Raw genomic sequence first — 20,030 nt, 5'->3', positions numbered from 1 at the left:
GCCGGGACAGCGCGCAGGCAGCGGAGAGGCGGCATTTCCCCGGGCACGGTCCCCGGCTCCATCGGCGGGGCGCTCGGAGCGATGCCGGGAGCCGGGCTGCAGCTGCGGTGCCGGGGTGCCGCCGGGATTTGCCGGGCGCTCGGGGGGGCGGCGGGGGGGCGGCGGCGGCGGCGGTGCCTGCGGTTCACATGCCCCGTGCGGAGCGGGCACGGCGGCTCCGCGCCCCCGAGCGCCCCGGGACCGGCCGCCCCTGCCCTGGGCTCGGGCTGCAGCTCCTCCTGCTCCTCCCCGGCACGATGCGCGCAGGACATTAGTGGCTCCGGAGCACTTTGAGTTGCTCCCACCCCGCTCCGTGGGATTAATCTATCCTTTTGGAGGTTATTTTCGGCAAGCAGCCTCGCAGGCGGGCAGAGCGGCCGGAGGAAGAGCCCGCGGCAGGGGAGGGATGCGGGAGCAGGGCAGCGGAGCCGGGCGGGACTGAGCCACCCGCAGAGGAGAGGAGGAGAGGGAAGGAGAAGAGAGGAGAGAAGAGGAGAGCTGCCCTGCTCCCTGCTCCCGTGCCGGGCTGCCTGCATGGCTCCCGGGCACTGTGGAGATTGTGGGGGCTGCTGCTGCTGAGCAACCATCCATCGCTTTAAACTCAGCCTCAACTTAGCGCAGCAGGCAAGAATGGCAAAGCCACTGGAGCTTTGGAGCTGCCAGGAGAGCCGGGGAACCTGGGTTTTGGTCGCTGCTGTCTAATAAATGGGAGTAAAATGGAATTTCTTACCTGGGTTTTTCCTGCCTTGATTCTACTGTGCACCCAACAGCACAGGTGTATCAGGTAAGAAAACATCTTCTCATTCTTTCTTAGCCTGGCCTCAGGCAGCCGTTCTCTCGGGGTAGCTGGAGTGAGTGATGCCAGCTCTGGCTGGGGCTCCCACTTTTGCCCAGGGATGATTTCTGCACTTATGGGCCACGACTGCTTTGAGTGAGTGTTCAGGAGAAAAAGGGCCCTTGACTGAAGAGTTTCCTTAATGTGCCTCATCTGTTTCAGTTTTTTCTTTCTTCATTCCCTAGCCGAGGATGCACTTCTGCCAGTTGAGCAGCAGTTTCTTGGCTTAGTCAAGGGCTGTGTTTTTAACAGGATGCTCCTGGAACCTTTTCCCGAGGGCACTCACTCTAAATTGGGGGCAATCACTTTTTGTAAGGCACTGCAACATCCCAGCTCAGCCTCAGCCCCTCCAGCAGCTCTGTAGGGGCCTGCTTGAATGTGAAACTCTTCCCTAAACCCCAGCACAACCAGTGGGGTACGACCTGAATAGCTTTGCTTAGGGCCTCTGTAGGTGCCATTAAAACCCCAAAATCCAACCATCCCTTTCTAATGAGTTCATTAAGTCTCCTCAACTTGGGTTAGCAGGAAGACACTGTCAGAGATCTCAGGGGAAAAATTTTGGAGAACTCAAACCATTTTTTAAAATAATAAATTTTAAAGAAAAATGTATATTTGCAGCTCTCTGTCACATTTCCTCTGAAGGTGTTAGCTAGGCAACCAGCGCCGGTCTCGGTATATTCTTATTCTCTCCAGATCTGGAGGCTGGATGTGGAGAAAGCTTGCCATGATTACGCAATGAAAATAGAGGGGGGAGTAAAAAAGAACTTGCTGCATGTAAAAACATGCCTACACCCCCCAGAGCAGGGGTGGTTGTGGCATTAAAGGGGTCTTACATCTCCTGCTTCATAGACATCCTTAATAGCTTCAGAGGAGTGGAAGAGGCAAAGTGGGAACTGTAGTAAAACATAACATTGTTGTTACACGTTTTGGAATTAATCAGGGAGATCTGATTTTTTTCACTGGGAAGGAAAAGAATCTTGCTCAGAGGAAGTGTCAAGTCAACTGCTCTTAGGATTGACAGAATGATTTCTCCTGTGACCTTGAATCTGTTATCCAGGGTCAGACCCTGACATCCTCTGAAGCAATCCAGTGGTACAGTGAAGGCAGAGGAAATACTGCTTATTACCTAAGGGCACCCACATCTTGCCCATCATTTCAATGATCCTGTTTCTCCCTCTGCAATTGGGCTACCATTGAAGCTGGGGGTTGAAAAGTGCTGTTTGACTAGATAAGACCAAAAAATAGAGAATTTTGAGGAAGAATCTGTCTTCTGAGCCTGTCTCTCCAAGGTCTGCTCCTAGGCACAGCAACTGCCAGGATATGTGTTTGTTGGATACATCATTTATTTTATTATTAATTCCTTAATTGACTTTCTCCAGTTACACAATAGTGATGAATTGTTTGGTAGGAATACATCCACTTGTGGCAGACTCAGGCAAGGCAAATTCTAACTTAAATTCCAACTGTTCAGGTTGTAGTCTTCCAAATATTTCAAAGTGTGAGACATTCCATGGTCAAGGAAATCTTCTCTGTTTGGATTCAGGATTTAGGGTGGCTATGGCAGGACACTGTTTAATCTTGTAAAAAGGGAGTAGCCTTGCTTGCATGTGTACTTTGGATCAGTTAAACAGAACTGAAGTGAAATTTTATCCTTTCATTAGTAAAAATATTTTTGGTACAAGATGCTTTTATGAATAGCAGCATATTAATGGGCAAAACTGCCAATGGCTTCATTTTAAAGCCCTGATTTTGTTTTTTAAATGCAGTGTGATTCAGAATTTTGATAACAGAGGCCATCCAACACCCCTAAATTCTCTGCTTCCAAGTTCTGTGCACTGTATATTGAAAAAAAAACAATATTCCAAAAAGGAGGAACATTTTGGTGATTTTGAAATTCACCAGTAAGACAAAAGAGACAAAAGACTTCCCAAAAGCAAAACTACCAGTGAAAATAATGTTATGGTTTGGCAGAGGGGGGAAGTGGGGGATGTATGCAGGCTGCGTCCTCAGAGCATTTCTGAATACCCTCCTGGGGTGTTTTAGCTGTGTGTAAAGCAATTTCTCTGTCATGTGTGTTGTTTGTCTGAAGTGAATGAGCCAAATTCAGCCTAAGTCAGCACATTTTTGTCAGGTAAACATTTTTTATAAATAGTGGTTATTGGTCTGCTCAAGAAAGTGATTAGTAGCAAGGAATTTGGCATTTAAATGATTGACAGGTCTTCAGGACAAAGACTGTGGCTTCCACTATTTTATCAGGGTTTGAGATGCTGTGGATGCTGCAATAATAAATGTGCCACAGTGAATGAGATCATCTGCAGAAAGACATGTAGGGAAATATTTCTTCATTTGTGTGAGGAAGGAGCACTTCTGAAAGGAGTTTTGGGGTGTGTGTCTGTACTGTGTAATTTCTCACTGAAAGAGATTTTAATTCTCTAATTAGAAGAGGTGTATATTTAATATTTAAGTTTCCACTCTGTTAAGTGACTTTTATACTCTTGCATTTAATTGTCATTCTGCTGTGCGTCTCCCTAAGCCTTTTACTTCTATTTGTGGAAACAGAGCAGCTTTAACACGTGAATGTATGCAAAGAGTGGTCCGTTTTCTGTAGCTTAAAACTGCCAGAGAGGCTTTGATGTTCTAAAGGTTGCCATGAATTAAGCCTAATGCCTTTTCAATTACATTTCAAAATACAAAACATATTTACAGTGAGCTTCCCTTAGAGTCTGGAATGGCAGATGGGAAGGATATACATACTGCTCTGGATAATCCTGGAGTTTGGCAGAGGTCAGATTTTTCACTGACCTTGCAGGATATTCCTTGTCTTTTTCCCAAGGAAAAGTTTTCCTCAGTGCTGATGACATCTGGGACATCTGTCCCAAATGCTTATCAAAATGAAATATACTGGTCCCAGTCCTCCAGTCAAACTGTTTTTTCCATCTGCCAGGTTAAAAGATTCCTATAACAACAATGTTACAATCCCCAGTAGAATCAGGTTAGCAGATCTAGAGAAGAAACAGAAGATGCAAAAAGCGATTTTCCACATCTTGCTGCTGTGTGAATTTTTCAGAAGATCAGTGCACCCTCCTGACCAGTGAGGCATCAAATCTGTGTCCTACTGGCCACTGACTTAAGGATTCTGAGCCTTTTTTTGCAGTGATCCTGGAGATTTTGGCACTGCTGGGCAAAAATGAAATTGCTAATACTAGCCCTTGCTCAGCTGCTGTTGTGCTCTCATTCACATGGAACTTACAGATTGCCTCTTGCTTTGGTGTGATTTAAATACCAGATATTTTCTAGTAATATTGATAAACTTCTAGCAAGTGTTTTCAAGCAGAGTTCTGGAAGAGAGCACAGACAGGCTAATGGCTCACTTGTCTGACAGGCCCTTTGAAGATGTGCTGTCCAAGTTGGTTGATGTTTCTCCCCCAGATCACTCCACATTTGTAGGAAGTCCTGGTCCTGCAGCACCTGGGAGGGAGGTGTCAGCTTGGATTGGAAGGATTTTGGGATATGGGTACTTTTTATTCTGGAACTGCTCGTACTTAGCTCTGAAAGAGACATTTCTTTGCTCTGTCATGTGACATTCATTGCTTGGAGTTGCTTTATCAATATTTATCAATGTTAGGGACAGAGGAACTCCACAGGTTTGTGCAGCTCATCAATGGGGATTTCCTTTCCCTTTGTCTATGCAGGAGAGCTCACTATTGCTTTCATGGTTTAGACAGCAGTAATCTCTTTTCAATGAGCTCAGCTGAAGTTCTCCCAGTGCTCCAGATATGGATGGATGCAAACATATCCTCAAAAATATCTGCTTGAAATGAGATGTGTACAGAGTCAGAGTGTGGATCATCTTCTTCAGCTTTCCCTTTGGGAATGACTTCCAGAGGGACAGAGGTCCCCAGGCCTGTTGCCATTCAGCAGGGAGGCCCTCCACACTGGCCTGTGCAAACTGAAGAGAAGCTTTTCAGGAGGTTTTTACCCCTTGGATTTGACAAATCAATATCTTGATTTTACAAAGTCCTTTTTCTTACTGAAACAAGCTTTACAGCAGTTTACACTAGGAAGTGAAGTTGCTGAATCAACTAATAACAGTCGCCTTTATTTTCATCCTTACTGCTTACACTATGAAAAGTTAATCCCTTCCAATGCATCTTTTCTATGCTAGTCTTCCTTTTTCAGGTACAATAATGAATAATATTTTAGGCCATTTATAATCTCAACTGCTTTTCAAGGATGAAGGAAATTCTCCCACCATTCTTCTTGTAACTTTAAAGCACTGGATGTGATGCGTAGAAGTCTAGAGGAATGACTCAAAGGGGTTTTCACCACATGGTAAATTGAGCCATAAAATTATTTCAGCTGTAATATTTTAATAACCCCCCTGGTATTAAGTGCATATAGCTCCACTAACTCCAGCACATTTGTTACACTGATGATCTGACCCTAAGGCTTTATTAATAATAGAAACAAGATTTATTTTAATTGTGTCACGGATATTTAAGTAAAACTCCCTCTAGATTGTAATCTTCTTAAAACACATGGCAGGCTGTAGCCCTCAGTCTTTAACCCAACTCTCATCATTTTAACTTCCTTTGAGCTCCACGGCTTTCCTTAATGCCATTAAAATAGAATCCTGACACAGGAGAACAGCTGAACTCCAAGCTTTGTCAAAACATGATCAGCACATGGGATACATCACTACTGTGCTGTCATCTCTTGACTTGAATTCTGTTTTCAAAACACTTCCCTGAACTTGGTTGCTGCTTTAGCAACTGAAGCTGAAAGGCATCACCTTCTATTGAGAAGTCAAAGAGATTTTCAGTAGATATATTTATTCAAGTGTATTGTAGATATTTAATTAGGAAAAGACATAGAGAACCATTCTTTACATATAAAAGGATCTCTGACATTTTACTGATTAGAAACACCTTTCCATGTCTATGGCTGGGACTTGTGAATTACAAATGAGTATGTTTTTAAACAAACTTATTATAAAGCTCTAATTACATTACAGTAAATAATGCTGGTTGGATGATTGAAAGACCAGCAGTCTGATAGAAAGAAGTGTTGATATAGTTGATGAGACCCAATAAAGAAGGAAAAAACCTCTGTCAACATCTGTTATAAATCTTCAAAGCCCTTGTCTAAATCAATTATGTTATTCCAATTTATGTAGCTGAAAACACGTCCTGGAGTGTTCCAAGATCCTTCCTCAGAAGAGACAGAGGGACCTGAGAAGTAGCTGGGATACTAATTTGAGAGGAACATACAACAGTGTTATAAATCACATTCTGCTGGGAACTAATGAAGCTGCACTTGGAGCAGGGTCCCTGTGCTGAGCGGTCACAGAAGCTTTGACAGCTCTGCTAATGCAAGACTGCAGTGTCTGTGCTGCTCAAAACTTACACTTACACCTTGTAATCCCAGAACTCCTTTCTTATATAATTGAGTCCAGACAAGAATTTGAAGACCGGGGCAATCAAAGGTTTTTCTTTCAGTCTCTGTGAGAAGAGTTGGTTATTGTAGGATACTCTGTTCCTGTGCTGGCAATAACTGCTTGTGCTGAGCTGAATGCCCAGGCTGGCATATTTTGGAAAGAAAAACCATGTGCTTTATGTGGGTCAATGTCACATGAACACTCTAAGAAAGTTATGTAAGTACCAAGGCAGAATGTGTTTGTGGTGTATTACTCTGCAGCCTTCCATGGATATTTAACCATTTCTCTTCTGTTGCCAGTCAGAGTTACCTCTCAAATGCCACATTTCTAGCTGGGCTCAGTGGAAGATGCTAAACCAGTGCTTAGGCAGCTTTGATCCAGTACTTGCATTCAGTCTCAGGCCCTCTCAAACCACTGGGAAATCCTCTCTTTGCAAATGGTGCTCTCAGACATTGTCCCAGGCCCTCATTTATCTCTTCCTGCCCTGTCAGTCACAATGCAGAGAGAGGAACAATGTGAGCAGGCACAGATCTTCAACTGGAGCCTGCCAGGCTGAACAGATAATAAAGACAGCACAACCTTGCCTTTATTGTAAGAGATGGAGGAATTTCCACATCACTGCTTGTGCCAGGGCTGAGGGGCTGGCAAATGGCACCAGACTCTGGGCTAAAGTCTTCAAGGAGCATCACTGGCCTGGCAAGAAAAGGCACCTGAGAGAGAAAGCCTGATTGCTGGGAGAGGCTGTGCACGAGCACAGATCCCACAACAACACATCTTCTCCCAAGCAAAACCTGCTGCCTGCTATCCACATTCCAGATGTGCAGTTTTTCCTGTTTTCCTGTCACATTTGACAATGCACCAGCCTTCTTGATCCCAGCTGTTGTATAGTAAGAAGCTGTCACAGCTGCATTTCAGAGTTCACAGATGCATTTTAGGCAGTATACAAAGGAATATATATATTTCTTTCTCTCATGCTTTTCTAAGTTTTTAAATCTATTTTTCCTACTTTTTTTAGAAAGAAATAAACTTTTAAAAGTATGTGCTTGTACTTAAAGATGCCACAGTCTTGCCTGAAATTTGTTTTGATTTAAACAGAAATACCTGAAATGATTTTCTTACCTATAAAAATCTCCAGGATAGCTAATTCTACTGTAGGTGGTCTCTGGTGTAAAATAAATCAATAACTTCCATTTTCTGTCATTCTTCTGTTTGTAAACATGGGAAATTTTAAGACACTTATTCTCTTTACCCAGAGCTATGAGTGACATCGGAGATTACATAGGTTCCAACATTGAAATCTCCTGGTTGCCCAACCTGGATGATTTGATGAAAGGGTACGCACGAAATTTCAGGCCTGGGATTGGAGGTGAGACTTGGAGAATGAATAATGTCTCTTTGGCTCTTACTATCCTTCTGATGTTTATGTGAAATTCATACTTTAAATAATTAAAAAGTTGTGATTGTCTTTTCCTTGGATGCTGGAAAAAATAACAATCAACATTTTGCTTGATTTTGACAAGAGACAGACTGTTCAACAGCAACACAGGCTTCTGATGCAGTTCTTAAATCGTTGACATCTAAGTTGAAGGAATTTTGTATTTCATTAAATGGTGATAATTTCTGCATCTGCTTGAAGTCATGCTGTCTTAAACTGGATAATGTGATTTCCAGAAAGGATTCTGTGATTTTCAGTAGTTGTGATTTTATCTTCTGTCTCTTATCACTGAAGTGAGGTGTGCTGTTGGAAATTGAGGGCACAATTGTTAAAAGATTTAAAACTCTTGCTTTAAGAATGTACTTTATAATGGAAAATTCTTCAGTGAACTGATGAAAGAATTAACAGTCTGGGGTCATTGATATTTTTATGGGTACCATGATGATATAAATGACCCCACTCAAACTTTTTTTTTCTCAGGTCCTCCTGTTAATGTTGCTCTGGCAATCGAAGTAGCCAGCATTGACCACATCTCAGAAGTGAACATGGTACAGTATCAGATTTTAGTTCTGCTTTAAAAAAAGCAAAGGTTCAAAACCAGAAGCTGTATTTGTTGAGTTATGTAAACTGATTTTCTCTGTCAAGACCTATGCAACTCTTGCAATGTGTTATGTATAACATTGATATTGAATCACATTTTTGTATCTTGTGCTTATCCATAGTAGGAGCATATGACCAAAATATAAATGCTTGGGCAGCTCCCTAGCTGACTAAGTATAAAAATATGTATTTGCACTGAAAGCAAATAATATATTTCTAGGCTAAGACATTGATTTTTGGCTATGTTCCAAGACATTATCATTGTCAGCATCACTTCTTAATTAGGATTTCTCTTGTCACAGGAATACACCATGACAGTATTTTTGCACCAGAGCTGGCGAGACGATCGTCTGTCTTACAACCACACCAACGAAACACTGGGCTTGGACAGCAGGTTTGTGGACAAGCTCTGGTTGCCAGATACTTTCATAGTCAATGCCAAGTCTGCCTGGTTCCATGATGTGACTGTGGAAAACAAACTTATCAGGCTCCAGCCAGATGGAGTCATTTTATACAGCATCAGGTGAGTGACAAACAGTGCAAGTGTTCTCTGTTGTGTGTTAACTTTTTGAACGTTCTATAATCACTCAGCATTCCTAGGAGGATTTCCTGAAATAATTAGGTAAAAATTGAAGAAAAGCTCCTATGGCCCTATCTTTTTTTTTTGTAAGAAGTCAGGAAGGTCTCTTTGGCAGCACTAGCACATTTTGCACTGCAGAGTCACTGGTCATGTCCAGAATGCCCTCCGTGGCAGAGAAGCCCCTCATGCCTTTGGTCACTAGGCAAAGAGGTGCTGAATACAGAGCCAAGATTCTGTTCTCCACTCCCTCACTTTAATTTCCAAGGGAGCTGTGAGCCTGATTTAGGCTCAGCTTCCCCATCTTTCACACAGACAAAATAGCATTTCTCACTTTTGAAGAGGGCTGTGGTTGGAACTCAGTAACTATATTGACAGTTAATTGTGTAATGTTCTGAAAAATAATGAATGTGCACCTTTGAAACTGTAAGTCCAAAGTCCCCCTTAAGGTATTGGTAGTGATCTTGGGGACAGCAAAAGGGAGGAGATTGAATCAGAAAATTCCTTTTTATCATCATCAGTAGCTGCAGAATCCTCTGACGTTAGACGAGTCATTTGACCTTTTTTCCAATTCCCTCTGCCTCTGGGTTTCCCACAGACTCAGGCAGCAGCCAGCAGGACTTTGAAAACAGTTTCCTTTGTCAGTATTAAAGTTTCAAAGTTTTCCACTCAGTCTTTTGAGTTCTGAAGAAAAGGCTCTGTCTGAATGTCCCTAACTGGTGTTCCTGTTGCTCCAAACAGGATTACCTCAACAGTGGCCTGTGACATGGACCTTTCCAAGTACCCAATGGATGAGCAGGAATGCATGCTGGATTTGGAGAGCTGTAAGGGCTGAGTACCTCTGCGTTTTGTGTAAAGCTGCATACATGGTGCTAAGATAGCTGCACTTGGCTGGGATGATTCTGCTTTAGTCACTTGGGGTTTAAGTGAATAGAAATCTCTTCATTCCCTGTGTTGGGCATTAGGCTGTGGACTTTTCAATACCAGTTCAACCCTGGTCCAATCCAAACCTCTAGGATTTGGTGTAGGGACAATGAACAATGTACAGTCCTGCTGACAAATGTTTGGAACTTTGTGCTTCATGTGAAACCTTGTGCAGTTGTGACAGTCACTGGCATTACTGAGGTTTGTATCAAATCCAGTGAGAACAAGTAGAAAAGCCCACAGGCAAAATGCGATGTGCTATTTTTAATTTATGAGAAAGTAGGAAAAAGAAAGAATTCCCTGCTTTTAATGAGTGCCATTGTGACTAACCTTCACACAGCTCTTTAACTTGCCTTGGCATTCGTGTATCTGTTACACAGAAATCCATCAGAATGCTGCATGGATGGGCTTAATTCATTTGTACTCACAAAGGAGGGTGAAGAATGGATTTATATTTTATCCAGCTTGTATTTAATCTATGATCAGCATGTAATTCCCATGAGCATTAATACTTCTGAATGAAAATTTACCACTGACACAAGCAGGGACCACCCAGTCAGGGAAAAAGAATCTGGATTTTAGATCAAGGAGCCTGCAGGTCCTGAGGGTTTCAGAGATCTGGGGATAGCAGATCCTGACAGATCCCTTGGCCTGTTGATGCAAGTTTCTAGTTTTCTTTTTTGTCACTGACTTTGTTTTCTAGGCTGCTAACCACAATACCATTTTATCCTGTCAAAAATAGCAATCTACAGTTTTACTTACATAATCACCAAATGCAGAGGCAGCAGACAGTGCCCCAGCAATTCCTTCCCTCTCCCAGCGAGTTCTGCAGGGAGTTTTGGTGGGGGTTGAAGGTTTTAATTGAATTTGAGGGTTTTCATTTCAGTGAAGAAAACAGAAATAAAGTCTCTTTAAAGAAATTGATGCTTTAGTAGCACGTTGTCAATGAACACCAAAAGTAGGAAAGATTGGTTTCCTGTGGATTTGCATATTACATAAATCCTTTCATTCATATCCCCCTTTCTGCCGTGGCCCTGGTGCCTTGCACCTCTCCAAAGCAGAGAGAATGATCCAGACTGAATCTCAGCACGTTTGCAATGTATCTGGTGGAAATCAGCATAGCAGAGGAATTAAAGAACTTCTACTATGAATTCTCTAAGCTCTGAATTTCTGCCTTGAACTTTGTGTTTATTCAGCTTTCTTTTGGCAGATGGCTACTCTTCAGAGGACATTGTCTACCACTGGTCAGAAAACCAGGAGGAGATCCATGGACTGGATAAGCTGCAGCTTGCTCAATTCACAATTACCAATTACCAGTTCACAACAGAAATTATGAACTTCAAATCTGGTAACAGATTCTTTCTTCAATTCAGGGACAGTATCTGACTTTTTTCCCGCAGAGAGAAACCTCCTCTATCTATAATAGAAAATCCTTCTTCTTAAGTAACTAATTTAAGAACCTGTCAGGTTTCTGATAAGAGTTTCCTCCATCTTCCACTTGTAAGAAGTGCCATTCTTTGCTGAGCCTCTAGGTAGCCACTGTAGCATGTTCTGTCCTTTAGCTCTCTCTGCTTGACAAATACTGAGTGGAGTAGCCAGACAGCACTTGATAAAAAGCACTTGAGGTATAGCTCACATTTTCTTGACCTAATTTGCAACTTCAGATCAAGAAAAATTTCCATTAGCCCTGATGTTATGGAGCTTATGACGTTACAGTCAGATCAGTCTAATTCTACCCCGTAGAAGTCAGTGGTGTGTATGTCTATCACTGGGCTTATTGCAATGTTTGTACAAGATTGGAGTCATTTCTTTCCTGCTGATTTTTCATCCTCTTTCATGTATTCAGATTCTCATTTATGCTGCACATCTCCTCTAAGCTCTTTTTTGAGTTTGAAATTAACTTGGCCTTTTAAAAAATCTAAATTTAGTATCTGGAGGACTTTCTACAGCAGATGATAAGACAGTACACATTTTGAAGCAATACTGTTATTTGAGAAGACTCATGATTTTATTTTCAGATCTGGCATTGATATGACCTGAGACAAATCATTTGACCTATTCTTAGCTGATGAAAGCTGCAGAACCTCGTGCAGAGTTTACGAAGCATCAATCGAACAGCATCAAAAAAGCTTTTTGTGACCCTTGTGCAGAAGATGCTAAAGAGTGTAGCTCTGTGTCATTATCTGAAATGTCATTTTAAATATCAATCTAACTGTAATTCACACAGCCAGAATCTCTTCTGCCTGCTCTCTTTTCCAGCAGGTCAGTTTCCCAGACTCAGTCTCCACTTCCACCTTCGGCGGAATCGAGGAGTTTACATCATCCAGTCTTATGTCCCTTCCATCCTGCTGGTGGCCATGTCGTGGGTGTCCTTCTGGATCAGCCAGTCAGCTGTGCCTGCCAGGGTGTCACTAGGTAAAACAGATGGCTTGGGGACTCAGGGCAAGGGAGTGCTCAAGTAGGAATTGTGCTCTGATAATCCTCATTAAGGTGCATTTATGACCACCGTGTTTGCATTTGCAGAACAGAGGGTTCTTTGAAAGATTTCTCTCCTGGTTTAATTTCTGTCGTGTTATCAGAGCAGCTCCTCAGTAAGGAACAGCAAATAACCACCTAGGGAGGGTTAAAAGCAGTAATGACTGTGAAAGAAATGAAAGAATTGATTTGAAGGAACTGGGACAGCAGCCAAAAAAAAAAGTTCCTGAAGCTTGTGGGTCTATCTGTCTGACTAAGGGTTGCCAGTCCAGATGTAAAAATGTTTGAGGGTTAATTATTTGGGTTTTGGTTTTTTTTTGTTCTAGGACAAAACCAAGGGTAACTTGTTCAAAGCTGCCTTAGTCATACAAATGCAGTTTCTTAAAAGTTCCTCTGTTTTGAAAATCAGAAGCCACAGTATTAAGGGGCTTTGACTGTGAAAATAATCCTCAGCCTCATCTTAACAAATATATTTATGTATATTAGTGCATATATTTCTCTCTCATGCTGCCCTGCAGGTATCACCACAGTTCTTACAATGACCACTCTGATGGTCAGTGCCCGATCCTCGCTCCCACGAGCCTCTGCCATCAAGGCCCTGGACGTTTACTTCTGGATCTGCTACGTGTTTGTCTTTGCTGCACTGGTGGAATATGCCTTTGCACATTTCAATGCTGACTACATGAAAAAGCAGAAGAACAAGATCAAGGCGAGAAGGCAGAGTGCAGAGGTCAGTAAGTGTGATACTGGGAATAACTTTGCCAAAGCCATCACCCTGCTTCATGACCTTTTACTCCAAATTCTTCCTGAGAAGAAAGGCTTTGAGAATGTTCTCGATGGTGCCTCAGTAATTCAGAGCATGTAAAGCCACAACCAGAATTATATGTGTAGCACAGAGTCTTCCATCAGTTCTGCCAAAGCAGGGCTTAAATCCCATTCTCCACATATGGATCCCAGGGTGTTTCACCATGCTGGTGCCACTGATAGCTTGGATAAATGACACTGTCCTTGCCCTATAAATTGCCATTATTCTCCTCTCTCCTTTGCAGATCAACGTGAAGAATGCCATTGTTCTGTTTTCCCTCTCCATAGCTGGTGTGAACCAGGAACTGGCCATTTCCAACAGGCAGCACCGAATTCCCAGAAGCCTGCCAGGATCATATGGCACAATAGAAATAGAAACTGGAGAGACAAAACAGCAGCAGGGAATGAAACTGGACAAAAAGACTGGCCTGAAGTCCCTCTTTAAGCCCATTGATGCTGACACCATTGACATTTATGCCAGAGCCGTGTTCCCAGCAGCCTTTGCAGCAGTCAATGTTATATACTGGGTTGCATACACAATGTAAAGGCAACAAAAAAAGGAAAATTCTTCCCAAGACCTACAAACTGAACAATACCCACAGGCTAAAAAGCCCTCGCTGAAACTGAATTGAGGAACCTCTTCTCAAAGTATTTTCCAACGAGCTCAAACACTTCCAAAGCCAAGAAGGTCCTGCTATGAATTCCTACTTAAAGCAGCAATTTATTGCTGACCTGATTTGATACGTCAGACTGCACTCTGCCAAACAATTCCAGCTCTTCCTTTCCTGTAATACCATGAGACAACTTTTCATATGTACATATTTGTAGCAAAAGTTTAAATCTTAAATGACCATGGTTTTCCTCCACATCAAGGTTGATCAGTAATGAAGATTTGGCTTTTCACACTCAGATAATTTCCTTTTTATTTGTAATGAAAGAGCTCATTCCTCACTTCTGCACAAGTGGTTTTCTGCATCTGTGGGCTGGTCTAGGTTTAACAGTAGTGCTAAAGTTGGAGTTTTTAATCAGAAAAATCTCATGAACAAAGTAAAAGGGAATAGAGGGGAGTGGAGGATTTTTTCTTAAAATATTATTTGTCTTGGGTAAAGTATTGAAAAATTTCAATGCTCTTAGTCACAGCATGAAATAAAATATACTACATAAAATTCTACTGAATTGTTAATAATGACTGTATTACATTTCAGATCTGAGCTAATGAAAGTTTAAACATTTAAACACAGAAATGTTTATTAGTTTAATAGGCCCCAAAATAGATAAAGTGGTTTAGAACCACAGGGAAAGCTCAGGCTTCCTGTGTTAGATTGGGAAAAATTTGAAAGGTGCTCGATAATGAAGGAAGTCAGACTCCATTTGCAGGAATGACTTTAGAATTTGTTCTGTTAATTTTCACTGAGAATCTACCATGTGTGCCTCTGAAAATATCCTCTTTGAATCTGTCCCTAAATAGCTGAGGGAAGTAAAAAAATTTCATAACTGTCTTTAAGTTATTCTGTTGCTTTGGATATTTTTGCTGTTTTATTCAGAGGCTGACCTAATCTCTTAGGCCTCTTCACTTCCATTATTCAACAGTGAAATTTATGGGTCCTCATACACATTGCTTAATTCAGGACTAGATCTCTCACCCAACTCATGCAAAATAACACTTTGTTCTGTAAATAATCTCAGTGAGCTCAGCAAGTGAACACAGTACTCACAACAAACTAGTTTCACAATTATTCTCTAAAACCCCCACAGTAAATATATTGGAATATGGATTAAAACAACTGAAATATTGTTAATGTAGGAAGCCAATATAATACATTACAAAAGGGCAATTTATTTTCAGGATATTGTTGCCTTGAAAGTGAGAGGTTGTTTTAAAAATAGAGACTGCCACGAAAGAAAAGGTGAAATGAGAGACAGGGAAAGAAGGAAGCAAAGCAAGAGGCTGAAAGCTGCAATGGAAAGGAGCATGGAGAGAGACTAAGCCAGAGGCTGTAGGTGAGAGAAGAGCTCTGCTGGCATTTAGGATGGAGATCTTGAACGTGTGGCTGACAATTAACAGTTGCAATAAGGGTGGAAGGAGGATTTGATCCCGGTGGAGTATGTGCACATTCCTCCTGCCTTAACTCAGCTGTGATTTAAAGTTTGATTTCATATGACCAGCACTGAAAGATAAAATATTTTAGCACTGATTTATAACTTAGAATGAGATTTGCTCACGTCAGTGAAGAAAGAGAATGTTTTCTAGAAAAAAATAATTATCTTGAACTGGGCTGTAGTAGAAAATATGCTCCATTGTAGGTTAGGTTCACCTCAATCTTTAGTTTCTGTTATCATGGAAAAGCTATCAGCCAACAGAGTGCTGGAAAAACCTCAAGTGACATCGAGCTGTGATTGTTCCACCCAGTCCTCACCAACAAACTGAGACACCTGGATTCTGCTCCCACATCTCACCACTGAGCTGCTGGGGAATCTCAGTCAAAACCTTCCACTGCATCGTCTGAAAAATTGCTAGAATGATTTCTTTCCTGTATCTTTGAGTTTTACAGAAGAAAAGCTCTTCAAGAGAACCAAATCCTATCCTCCAGCTAGGTAAGTGCATCCAATCAGTACTTTCATGGTACTATTTACCATTGTTTCTCAGGCTCACATACTGAATTAAGGCCAAGTATCACTCAAATGTCACCTTACTTGAAAAGCAAATGAAAATCTGCATCTCTTTCAATATATTCAGGTAATCAAGCTTTTTTCTTTCCCTCCTGGTTCTTCTCTTTCTACTTTGTTTTTCTTATTGTTTGTTCCTGATGCTGATGGAATGCTGCATTTCAGAAATACACTATATTTTTTTCTAAGTGTGTTTTTGGTCATAATCACTTTCTCTCCAAGGAAACGCAACCTCTTCTGCCTTCCTCTGAATAAATCCTACTGCTCTATATAATGATTTAATGCAGAGTGGAATAAAAGCAGCAGAAGCATGACTTTACAATGCCTTTTCCTTACTAAGTTGTTGCTTTTTCCATGATCCATCACCACAAAAATACTACATCCTTTAGAAAGACCACGGTGCTGCCACCTTCTCTGTTACACTTGCAAAAATTAGAAATAATCTTTAGTTTAAAATCAGATTAATTTCTGCTGGGAAAGCAGAGTCCAGCCTTTTTGTATCCCACAGTTTTCTCCAGCTATTAGTTTATTATGCAGCCTGTCAATGTTGGCAACTTCTGCTAAGAGTGAAATTGTTGACTAAATCCAGCTGGAGGAATATTCACATCAAGTTCCTGAGGAGTGCAAATCATAAGAAAATAATCCATGATTTGGGAATTAAAGTTATTAAATAGCAGAGAAGGAAGCTACCCTGGTCCCTCTAGTGTGCAGCGGCCAGTTATTGAGAGTAATTAGCAAGAAGGTGGCTGCAGATATTATAAAGGCAATGTCTAATCTAATTACTTCAGCAGTAATAGTTTGTAACTGTGCACCTGACATAACTCCTTACACTGCAGCCAACTGACTGATCACATGGGGTTATTGGACAAAATTAGTTTCTTCTCCATCTGGGAGACAGTCACAGGCTGCATGTCCTGCTGACTGCTCCACAAGATTTATTCAGTGAATTTTTTCTCTAGTTTGACTGCAGATCTTCAAGGTGCAGAGCTCAGCATGACTGATCAAAGTAAAAGGTGGCAGCAATCTCCTCAAAAAACCCCAAAGCCAGAATGTCAGACTACCTACAGTGATGTAGACAGAAGCATAAATAAAAGGCAAAAAATATCTCAGAAGGTTGCAGGGAGTTGGAGAAGGGCCCTGTGAGCACACATATGGCAACGTGTCCATCCCAGAAACAAAGGGATCTGAGGGGGAACAGGAGTTTCAGCTGCTGTTGTTGCACTTGCATGAGTAGCACAAGACAAAACACCTCCATCAACATGAGGGAGATTTTCTTAAATTGGTTTCCAAAGCCAGAAACTGAAAATTCAGATGCCATTCAAACTTTTGAGGAGACATTTCAGTACAGGAGTATGGTGAATTGATTGGAATTTTGCATAAATTCGAATCTTCTATACTTTTGTGTGTGCTTCACTTTTTTTTTAAATTAAAATCATCATATTTAAAAATCCTCAGACATTACTGCTTTAGACCTATTAACATCTAAAGACAATTCCAATTTCAACTCTAATTTCATGATGCCCTTAATAAAGTGAAATAAGCCAGATTTGATGTCAGTTGAATGCTGACTTTGGATGGGTTGTACTAGTGCCATAAAAAACAGTATGTGACAGATGAGAAGGCACTTTTTCTGTGCTGCACCTGAAAGCATTTGTGTTCCTTTCAGCAATTTATAGTACTGCTCTATGGACTGGCGTGTCTGTGAGAAAAAGAGTGGGATATGTGTTAATGTAATCATTCTAAATGTGAAGTGTTAATAAAATGTAGATATACAGAAATTGGAGCTTCTATAAACGGACAAAATAGGCATTCCAACTATTGAACTGGAAGATAAAATGCATTAGAAGGAAAATCAGAATGACCCTAGAGATTTCAGCCCATAATGACATCCTGCCTTTTCAGTGCCCAAGGGTTTGCAAAACTCTCCTTTGGCCTTGACAACAGAAGAAGAAGCACCATTGTGTGTTCATGAGAGCTTTCTGGGGGGCACTTATGTACAATGCTGTACTGATGTAAAAAAATAGCTATTGCTGCCTCATGAGGTTGGGAAGAATCAGAAAGCACAAGAGGAAAGATAAGAAGAGCAAGATACTGCATTTGTTTGAAGGTAATGCTGGCATTAATAGTGACAGCACTATGAAGAGGTTAAAAACCAGAAATGTCTGTCCTGTTTCTGGGTAAAAATGAAAGCATTTATCCCAGTTAAAGTAAAAGCTCTCACATCAGTTTTGAACTGGTTTGCTAATCCAATAGATAATGTAGCAAAACCAATTTAGCTCAATGAGGCTTCTGCTGTTGGGACAACAAAACACTTAATGCGATTGCTCTGATTTTAAATACTCCCAGTCATTACCCTGGAAAAGCACTTCTCGTTAGCAGGAAAACAGCACCCTGTGTGCTTGTCTCTGAAGCAGAACAGATAACAAAAAAGCTTCTTGAAAGTTTCTGAGAATATTTTTGTTTAAGAAAAAAATCTGAAACAACTCCCTCCTGCCCTGTTTATTACAGCAACTTAAACCACTTGCCATGGTTGAAAGACTGTTTGATATTAAAATAACATTGTGTGCAGTATATGTTACAAACATAAAGAGCTGATTCTTCCTAATGAAAACTGAATAAAATTTGGCAATGAATATGTGGTTTTGGATGGATTTGGTAGATAGACGAGAAAGACACTATATCTTAAATAGAATTAATTTGAGGATCTAAGCTCCTCATTACATAATGCATCAGGGATCTGCTCTCTCCTTATACCAGCTTTGTGCCACAGCTATTTCTTTTACTAAGTCCTGCACAGTAAAAACTAATCTGAGAAGACAGTCAAACCCAGACTGTCAGAAAATATAGCAGGAACAGAACTAATCAGATGTTATTGGGAGTTCACTGTTCCATGAAAAGATTGGTCCAAAAAAGTAAATCCAAATATTCTGCATTTCTGAGACATTGGAAACCTCTGGAAACTTATCCTTTCTTTAACTCTTGCAATACTTCTGTTTCACATGATCCTCAGTTCTCTTTCCCTTTTTACTTTTGGAAAGGGGAAAAGAAGAGGAAATTTTCCTTTTCTTTGGCAAAAGAACATATTAGGTAAAACTAATATAATCTTATTGCTCAGGTATGAAAAACAGGAAGACTGAAAGTCTCAATTGCCAAACCTTTGTACCTTCCAATGATTATTACATAAAAGGCAAGAAACTCAACCCTGTGATAATTAAGCAGCACACTCCCACACAAAAACACTCCCACACAAACACACTCCCACACAAACACACTCTTTCCTCCCTGTTTCACTCTCTCACACTGCACACTGCTAACCCCAGATGCGCAATAGAGAGAAAAAGATGTTTAAGTCATGCCTCAAATTCTCCACACTCTCAAAGAAACTCTTCTTCCTAATTTTGGCCCAAACATCTCTAACATAGTTGCTGGGTAACATAAGTTACTATCAAATCCAGGTTACATTAGTTGTTCATTGGGTAAGTAATCTCAAGCAGAGCAGCACAAATATCACAAAACTCCATTTTCATTCATGGGGTTACCAAGTGGAGTAGGGAGAACATTTTTCTTTCCACAGTAATAAATAATTGGCCAGCTTTGGCCAATTGGAGCAGGCAGAGCTGGAAGTAGCAAAACAATATATAGGCCATTGAGCTATTCCAGTATTACAATTACTACAGCCTTAAGATTAAATAAAGGCTGAGTGATGAAATACAGAGTAATCTGTAAAACATCTGGTATAATGTTCCATCCAGGCTGTTCTTCCTTTATTGCTGCATTTCTACCAGCTTTAAACAAATACAAAATAACTATTGCTGTACATCTTTAACTACATTTTTATGGATTATTTAAGATTATCCTACCCTCATCTTTGTGGGTGAAACTTTTGCATATACAACCTTGTATGTGCATATATATAAAGTACAAGAGGTTCTACATTTTCTTTATCAATTACAGTGCACATAGTATTGTAAAATCAAACAGGTTGTTTAAATATCCTGAAAAAGTAAATACAGAAGCACAAAGATTTGAGTTTAGTTGCTTTTAAAGACTTGTAGTTTGGGCAACTCATAGAATTCTTTCTCTTCCTGGCTAATGAGGTGTCAACAAGAGAGTCAGCTTCTGGTTGCTTCTATCTTATATAAGACAGACAAGTAAGGGAGGTGTTGGCTTAAAATAGTCTTGAAACATTATTCATTTTGTCTATTTTAACACAGGCTAGAAAAACACTAATATTCAA

General features: G+C 40.8%; 1 protein-coding gene across 2 annotated transcripts; it reads left to right on the top strand.

Moving 5' to 3' along the window:
• The first annotated feature begins 646 nt into the window (after positions 1–646).
• GABRD (gamma-aminobutyric acid type A receptor delta subunit) lies at positions 647–13,671 on the top strand. Of its 2 annotated transcripts, none has more exons than XM_030963764.1 (9): positions 647–823; positions 7,565–7,677; positions 8,227–8,294; positions 8,649–8,869; positions 9,665–9,747; positions 11,058–11,195; positions 12,107–12,262; positions 12,841–13,052; positions 13,372–13,671. In XM_030963764.1, exons 1-9 carry the CDS (start codon positions 756–758, stop codon positions 13,669–13,671), a joined length of 1,359 nt encoding a protein of 452 aa, XP_030819624.1. In that variant the 5' UTR covers positions 647–755. The 2 variants fall into 2 exon arrangements, with proteins under 2 accessions (XP_030819624.1, XP_030819623.1); XM_030963763.1 differs by lacking the exon at positions 647–823 and adding an exon at positions 1,657–1,760.
• Positions 13,672–20,030: the final 6,359 nt, after the last annotated feature.

Source organism: Camarhynchus parvulus, chromosome 21 (assembly GCF_901933205.1).
Source record: "Camarhynchus parvulus chromosome 21, STF_HiC, whole genome shotgun sequence".
Lineage (NCBI taxonomy): Eukaryota > Metazoa > Chordata > Aves > Passeriformes > Thraupidae > Camarhynchus > Camarhynchus parvulus.
Note: the sequence above shows the minus strand (reverse complement) of the source record. Positions and strands in the feature narration are given on the sequence as shown.